The sequence below is a fragment of the Stigmatopora argus genome, chromosome 14 (assembly GCF_051989625.1).
Source record: "Stigmatopora argus isolate UIUO_Sarg chromosome 14, RoL_Sarg_1.0, whole genome shotgun sequence".
NCBI lineage: Eukaryota > Metazoa > Chordata > Actinopteri > Syngnathiformes > Syngnathidae > Stigmatopora > Stigmatopora argus.
Window position 1 is genome coordinate 11,992,235 of NC_135400.1, and position 8,665 is coordinate 12,000,899.

The window sequence follows — 8,665 nt, forward strand, 5'->3', positions numbered from 1 at the left end:
TGGGGAGCCTATGCGCAGGGGGGGTGGGGTCAATTTGTAAAATGTGTGAAATTTTTTCAGTTGTATTTTTGATTTTTTTACGACGACTATTTATTTTGTTTTAAGATATGTATTGGATAAATGTATGTATTGTACATGTCCGTCCTTGTTCTCAATCTCTCTCTCTCTTTCTCTCTCGATCTCTCTATCTCTCATTAACATTGATTTTGGAGCCGAACATTTGGCGGTCCCGCCGAAAGACGAGCGTTTGAGCTCGCTAGCGCTGCTGTTACGTGTCTGTTCCGACGACCGGTCGTGCAACGATTGAAGATTTCCATGAGTACAAAGTGATCGTAATACAAAACTCAAGATATCCTATATGGAAAATGAACTAATATGATGAAAATGGTGATGTAAAAACAAATAAAGCAATCCCAACGGATCTGCTCGTCATTACAGAAAAAAATGGCTGCTGTTCATTACTGTTATAGAATGCGTGGAAATGGTTCCACAACTGGTAGTGTACAGGAAGTCGGACAATTTAGGTGAATTTTGTAAAAGTCGCAAATTGTTCCTTCTGGAAAGATGAGACATTTGCGTGACAAAATCCATGAAAAAGTTGCTGATTTGACTTAAAACAAAGACTGGACGATTGCAATTTAACGCAACCATTTATTGAAAAGATGCTCCCCATCTGTTAGGACATGGAAACTGGGCCTCGGTAGGGAGCGCTGTTTCCACCTAGAGACATTGCCTTTCTATCAAAATATACATACAAGGTCCATACAAGGCTTAACAAATGGTTTTACAGCACAACTCCCTGAAATAAGGCACACATGAATTCTTGTATTCGAGTATTCTTCTGTAATTCCTTTTTAAAATAGTGACTTTAAAAAAATGATGTATATGCTCATTTCAAAAATTGAAATGATGACTTTGGACTGGCGTTTTATTGAAAAAAGATTTCAACAATTCCCCCCTTTTGGTGGCATTTATTATTTGAAAATCCCTTTTTGCAAATGTATTCGCTGTGATTGAGGGTGCTAGATGTTCAATCCAGTTCGACCCGGGAAGGGAACCAATGAATGATAGCTGCCACACCTCCCAGTCGAAATGGATTGGACTTCTGTCCGCATCAATGGCGGAAAATACATTGAAATATCACTTCCCTGCCATACTGTAGTCTTACAAATAAATGTTGGACAATATCATTTTAGATTTTTTTCGTAACAGATAATAAAATGACGGGTTCGAGATGAATGATTTGATAATGGTGTTGTAAAAATCCATTTGTTAAGCACGGTACGTACGCGTAGCCTGGCGAAGGAATATATTAATATCAAAATCATACACATGCTTACGTACTAATAACTTATGTTACGAAAGATAAATTGTAGAAAAAAACATCTACATATATATATATAGTACGATCTCTGGTCGAGGTGTTTGGTTAGCCCCGCCCCCTCCTGGCCTGCGCCTCTCGCGCCAGGATCTGATTGGCCCTGGAGATGAGCACGCAAACGCAGGACGAGTCGATGCGGATCCACCTCCAGCCCATCAGGTTGTTGGCGTCCTTGGTGAGGGCGCGCACGTACGACTTTTTGGCCTTGCACTCGCTCACCCATTGTTTCTTGTCCACGCCTAGGCAGCCGGCACCCGCCACCCCGGCGCCCTGCGACCCCGCCGGCGCCCCGCGGCCCGTCTGTTGCTCGGCCTGGCGGCAGCGGGTCTCGTAAAAGTACTGCTTGAGCGGCCCCGTCTGCGTCTGGATGTTCTGAAGGACGGTGACCGTCTGGCCGCGCGAGTCCACCGCCGCGGTCTTGTCCGTCACCCACACGCTCTCGGCCTCGCACACCGACCTTTCGCCCCGCCGCCGGTCCATCAGGTGCGAGCGTTTGTCCCTGCGTAGTGGGCGGCCCTCGTCCGACGCGTTGACCCAGGCCAGGCTCCGGTCCCCGTGACCCTCCAGTTCTTCGCCGTCGTCGTCCAGCATGAGCAGGAGGGGCGGGTGCTCGGGGGGCGACCCCGCCGAGGAAAAGAGGACCCGCGGGTGGGCGTCCAGGAACATCTCGTCCTCGTCCGGGAAGTCCAACTCCCCCGTCAGGTTGACCGCGGCGCTGGTGGGAACGGTGGTCGCCGATCCCCTCGGGGTCCTCAAGCCCGCGGACGCCGGACTCTGGACGATCTGAGTCTCCACCTCGGAGACGGGCGTGGGTCCGTCGCCGTCCGCCGGGGCGCGCCGGACGTTTCCATGGGAGCGAAAGTCCGCCGCGGGGCCGGCGGCGGAGGCCATCCTGGACACGGGCTTGTGAGGGAAGGGCAGGGCCGAGGCGATCACCATGGCAACCAGGGGAAGCCAGTGCATCACTCCCAGGACGTATCAGCTGGGCCGGCGTGGAGAAAGGGAGAGGAGAGGGAGACAAAAAAAAGGGAGGCGGAGTTACAATCTGGGAACGCGCTCGATGCCATCGGGCTAAGTGGCTCGCCGAACATGTCAAAAGGAACTTTTACGGGGGCTTTCGCAGCTTTACGAGCGGCAGCCAGCACGAAGGAGCCTTGGCGCAACTCGTGGAAAAAAACAAAACAGAAGAAAAGCCCAAATCAAACGACGAGATCTACTTCCTCCGCACAGAGGCCCATTCTGGCTTAACTCGTTGGCTGCCATTGACATCCCCAATCTCTGCCAGTCTCAAAGAAACACACCCCTCCATTTCAAGTCCTCAACATCATTCGTCCTTTAGTCCAACATCCCAAAGGCAGAAAGCACATCCCATTTAACAAAATTCGATTTTTCTAAATAAACCAGATTGGTACGGATACCTTAAGAACGCTCCAGCCAACACCTTGAACGTCACTTGTCGTTAGCTAACGTCAAACTGGACACCACGAGTAGGACATAAGTCATATGAGACACTCATGCGCATTGTTGACGGACTCGTCACAACACTGAGATCTAGTCGTGAGTCAAAAGGGCACCCCCCCTCCCACACACACAAAGAGACCAACACACTGACACTCTTACACACTCACACACACTCTTTGAACACCAGCGCTCACACACACTCTCACATACAGCGTTTAAGACACACCCCTCCAACAGATGCCATCCCGGACGTCGCGGACCGGCAACTTTGACGAGAACCGTGCCGCTCCCTCGGACCACCTTTGACACGTGACGTCAAGACGGCGGCGTGCGTGAGTCACCGCGGAAACACGTCGGGGTGCCGCCGTCGCTGCCTCGGCGAGGTCAACTCGTGGGAAAACGTTTGAAAAGAGGAAAAGTAGAGTAAGTGGAATGTCAAGGAGAAGGTGTCAGCCACCCACCGGTGAGGCTCCTCCGAGGTCTCCGAGGGGAAGGAAGGAACGTGCCGAGGAGCCGGTCTCATGTGTACATAAGTTTAGTCGACGCGATGACAGGACATGAAAGTAAACCACGCCCTGCTGTTGAAACATAGCATCAACTTCCAGTGCGCCGACCCCTGATTCCACTCGTACCGATGCTACTTGTGATTTGGAATGTGTGCGTGGCTTTAAAAGTCAGGTTGCTGTCAGTTAAAGCAAGAGTTTCATCAAAAGACTCAAATCGGAATTTTCTGGGGTGGCCATTTTTAGCACATTAGTGTCCACAGCACAGCGGTTGGAGGACCAACATTTTACGATATCCAATTGTAGTATTGTAGGTGTTTATATTTAACAATGGGCAATAAAAAAACACGGAAAATTAATTTTAAATCAATTGCATTAAAGAATTGAAGGGGGAAACACTTATTTAAATAGTAAAATTAGAGATTTAATAAATGCTACTTATAAAAAAGCCAACAGTAATACATTTTTAAAATTCTATTTAAAAAAAACTAACTAGAATAAAAAATAATGACAAATTCAATGAATTGTGCCTTGTGTGGATTTTGCTCCTAGATTTTTGTTTTTTGACCTTACATCACTTAAACCTTGATAGCCATTGATGGCAATTATTTAAACACCATTTCCGGTGTTGACGTCCAACCAATTTGGACTGGGCGGGATGGCAGCCATTGAACTCAATTCTCCGTGACCTTTTTAATGATGTTTTTCCATTGAGGTCCAGATGGAAACCTCCATAAATTAACAATTTTCCCCACCTGACATGATGTTTGTGTGCATTTAGTGCCGTTAACACGCCCCTCTCACACACAGGGGGCAATTACACCTCTGACACATTGTGTGTGTGTGTGTGTGTGTCACACTAAGTGTTTTTTTTGTGCAGCGTGTTGCTCAACACTTGATGAGCGCACTCCATTTACTCCCGTCACACGCTTGGCTTGTGCACGCCTCAACAAAGACCCTCCGCCGTGCCAGTGTGTGTGTGTGTTAACATGCTTGCAAATGGAGTGTAAACAAACACTGTACTAGCCCGCCCCCTCCCCTCCATGTAAGGAGCAGAAAGCAGACTGGCTGACCTTTGACCTTAACTTTGTGCTCACATTATGCATTAGCGCATTGTTTTTTTTTTTGAGGGGAAATGCTATCTTTATTTTCTCTTCTGATTGTTGATATTTAATTTTTGGGGCGGATTTTGGATAATTTGCTATTTAAAAAAAAAAATCCTGCCATTTTTAGCGTCACTTTTGTCTACGATATGATTGCGGGCCTAAGTTACAGTTGCTTAGTCTATGGTGTAAAACATAGATAATGACATAGTATTACTATGAATAATAAAATTCATAAATCTGTCTACAAGTAGCATTAGGCCCTTTATATTGACACGTTTATATTATTTGATGCAGAATTAAAAAATAATAATACAAAAATAGCAACAACATGCATCTACGGTTTTTCAAAAAAATGTGGCAAGGGGCATAAAGGGGTTAAAAGAAAATTCAATTGCAACTATATGACATAATAATATTTCAATCCATCTGGTTTGAAATGCATTTTCTGATTATTCCGAATATTTGCAGTATTGGATGAAAGCATGTATATCTTCTTGACATATTTATGTGCGCTTTCAATAACAAGCCATCTGAAATGAAAGCATCCGACGGGAGCACTATGGGGCGGGGGGCCCGTTTATTACAGCCCCCCGCCAGTAAAAAGGCGGGTGTCGGGACCTTCTGATCCCCTTCAAAGCCTGTAAAAGTGGCAATGTGGTTGCGAGACCCCACGCCCCCCACCCCATCACATTATGCTAGCGCCTGGTGTGCCATTAGCCAGTTAGCGCGCTAATCCAAAATGACAAAACACCTGACAAGGCACCGCTTTCCTCAAGTAATCCAGTCGTCTTCATCTGGAGGCGCCTGAGGGCACTTTCAAAAACTAAAACAAGCTAGCACAAGGGAGGCATAAAAGCTAACCTCCCGTTTCAAGGCGGGGAAATAGCTAGTGACGCTTTCTGGTATGTTGGAAATGTCAGGTTGCACATTCGCTGTGGAAATGTTTGCTTTTTTTCTATTTCAATTACTGGCATTGGAGCAGGGAATTGTTATACTACAGGAATAGGTGTTGATGTCGTCCCTAGGCATGATGGGAAATGTAGTTTTCATTTTAGGCCGGGAATTATAAAAGGATGTTATTGTGGTGGTTTCACGTGAAATTGTCTGTACATTACTATTAGGTTTTTTAAAATATATTTTTAAGTGTTTATGTTAAATAAATACATACAAATTTATTTTTATATTCCTTAAAATTAAGCAGTACTTGAACGATACAAATGTGTCTAATTTTTTATTTTGCTGGAAGATATATTATTTTGACAACAATGCTCTATTGGCACTGATGCTATTTTTTTAATATTTCAATATTGTCCTTTCGACTGCAAATCAATCGCAGTCCGCCTATCTGAAAACGACCAATTTCAGCGGCCAATCGTTTATCATCAGAGACCCGCAGGAAGTCAGCCATTTTGGTGTCAAGTGGCACCTTTTTGGGGAAAATTCCAGCACTTGAACGCGCCGAAATCGGACGCCAAGAATATGTCAAAATAAACGGCTAATCCTAAATTGCTAATCCTTTGCGTGATGACTCCAGAGGCACCTTTTCCATGGAAAAAAAATGGGTAGAATTCCAAACTTAACTTGAAATGACAGCTGATGTCACAGAGTCCTCCTAAAATCCCACATCCCAAAAACATGCCAGGAATTTGGGTGTTCCTTAGAAAATGAGGGGAGAACACCCCCCAAAAAGCCACTAACCTCACCCTAGGAAACCGATAGCACCAGATATCATAAAAGTGTCATATCAATTATTTTTACGGAACACGATGTCGACTTTCACTTGACTTTGTTCTTTGCTAAAAAGCTGCATAATAAAATATAATTATGGTTCGGGACATTAATTTAAAAAAAATAGCAGGAAATAAAATACGTTTGAAGGTGGCATCAACTAATTGGCTGCCATTGACGGCAATAGATGTCCTAATCATTTTTGAGCGGGAGAGAATGGCAGTGTTTTCTCGCTGCCACCCCTCCCGGTCAAAATGGATTGGACGTCAACAGAGCTGAACTACGAGCATTATATTAATTAATATTCATACCGTTGAGTTAAGATCCGGACCCCGCGTCCTTCCAGCTGACACCGCATTGATTCCCAAGTCCTGTCGACCCCAGTCAGTCGCTCAACTGCTTGAAGGGAGGGAAAGTCCAAAAAAACTCTCAAAACACACGCTCGCACATGTTTCTCTTCTGTTAAAAAAGTCCATGACGTCTCATGGCAATAAAAAAAAACAAAAAAATCAATCCAAAGCGGTGAAAATGGGTCAAAAGCTGGGAAAAAAAACTAAAACAACAAAAAAGACGCACCCACCAAAAACCCACCAATCAGTCCCCCAAAAGCGGGTTGGGGTGACAAATATCCGGAGGTGCTTCTCCAGAGGAAACCAAACATGAAAAAATTCCTCGTTTCAAGTCTGCGCGGTGTCGAGGCGAACACGTTGCTGGGAGAAAAGCTTGCAAAAAAAGCTCCGCAACTCCGCCTGGCTGCAAGCAACGCGCAAAAAGTCAAGTCGGGTGTCGGAAAGCTAGCGCTAGCCTGACGACTGACATCCGGTTGTTTGATGCAAAATAAAAGCATAAATATGAATGAATAGCCATTTAAATCAAGACGTTTGAACTATATCGACGTAAAATAATACTTCAATTTGGCTCAATTTTCAGGAGCAGACTCGCTAGTCTCGTTAAATAAAAATAGGACATTTTAAAGGGCTATTTTGGTGGAAAACATGCTGCACGAAAGTGAACAAGTTAGACGAGAAAATGAGCGCAGTTGCCATGTCAAGCTGCGTTTGCCTTAATTAATAGAGAGCAGGAGGAGCCCGCCATTCGTCTTGTTAGCGGCTAAACAAAAGTTTGAAGCTAGCTAGCTCAATTGCGTGACTCAAATAGTTTTAGTACTTCATTTTTCTCCCCTTAGGCGGTCAATGTGATTTGCACACTTTTATAAGTAAACAATTATACGAAATGGCAGCTGCAATGTTGGCCTCCGTCCAGGTGAGTTTATTACATATACATATACGTATATATATATATATATATATATTTTACAAGTTGCTAACCGTGTACATACTGATAAACAACGCCATGAATGTTGTTAACCTTCTCGGCCTTCTGTGATATTGTGGTTGTTTTGTTTATGTAGTTTTCAAAACCATAAATACTCAATGGAATGGAGCCATTTTTAAAGTAAAATGCGGTTTCTTGTTTAATTGTGATATTTAAACGTGACTTTGAGGGGTTTGTATCTTCGTAGTATCTGGCCTTCCTGTCAAACCATTTGTTGTCAAATGAAACTGTCTTAAATGTATCTCTTTCTTTTGTTAAAGTGCCAATAAACTAGGCATACTGCTTCTCCATAAACACGTAAACATTTTTAAACCCTTCAAACGTCAATTTTTGGGTCATTAAAAACCTGCCGTCCGCATGCTTGGAAATTGCATTTCGGCTCATGTAGGCCACAACGTTAACATTTGGTGTAAAAGTTTGGCTACATGACCCAAAATGTGATGCCCAAGTATTGTGGATACCAGCTATCATTTTTTAAAATATATTTTTAGTTATTATTGAGTTATTATTAGTCATTCGTGTTTTAAGAAATGAAGGACAAATTAATAACATCCTTATAAAAATGAGATTAAATACACGTTGGTAATAAATTTGACAAAATAATGGTGGGCTAATAGTTTTGTGAGGGTTCTATCCCAGATGAACGCTGCAAAAAGTTTCCTCTTTTTGTAACCACAAAATGGCGTCATTTGAAAAGGGGGTGTGTAGACTTTTGTATCCACTACAAATCCAGTAGATGCATCCCAGCTTTTTGATACCTTGCCAACTTTTTGCAGCCTGGGATAAATCCTGGAATTTTGTTTTTCTTTTAGGTATTGGGCTTTACTTTTGTGTTCCTGAGTATTTCCTCATAAACTTTTCAAACTGACTTTGATGCTGCCGTCCCTACCCAGTGACTAATCTCCAACTGGAGGCCAGACTGCTTCATCACAAGGCAACGTCTGTTGGTTTTCGGGGAATGTAGTACCGTCGGGGAGACCAATGCGGTCCAAGGAAGAAGTTTTACTGCCAGCGCGTGCCATCAACTTGTAGTAGGGTTCGGTACGCTTCGTCGTTGGATGCGTCGCGTCATCTCATCGGAGTATGGATAGGGTGGCAATGATTTTTGCGTTGTTTCGGCAGAACACGCAAAAAATCAGAAGATCTCGTCC

The 8,665-nt window shown here is 44.1% G+C and overlaps 1 protein-coding gene across 1 annotated transcript; it reads right to left on the reverse strand.

Annotated features, from left to right (window-relative positions):
* Window positions 1–674: 674 nt before the first annotated feature.
* ntf4 (neurotrophin 4) lies at window positions 675–6,930 on the reverse strand. Its single transcript, XM_077619353.1, has 2 exons — window positions 6,491–6,930; window positions 675–2,363 (listed from the first exon to the last, which is right to left on the reverse strand). Exon 2 carries the CDS (start codon window positions 2,342–2,344, stop codon window positions 1,430–1,432), a length of 915 nt encoding a protein of 304 aa, XP_077475479.1. The 5' UTR covers window positions 2,345–2,363; window positions 6,491–6,930; the 3' UTR covers window positions 675–1,429.
* Between the last annotated feature and the right edge of the window lie 1,735 nt (window positions 6,931–8,665).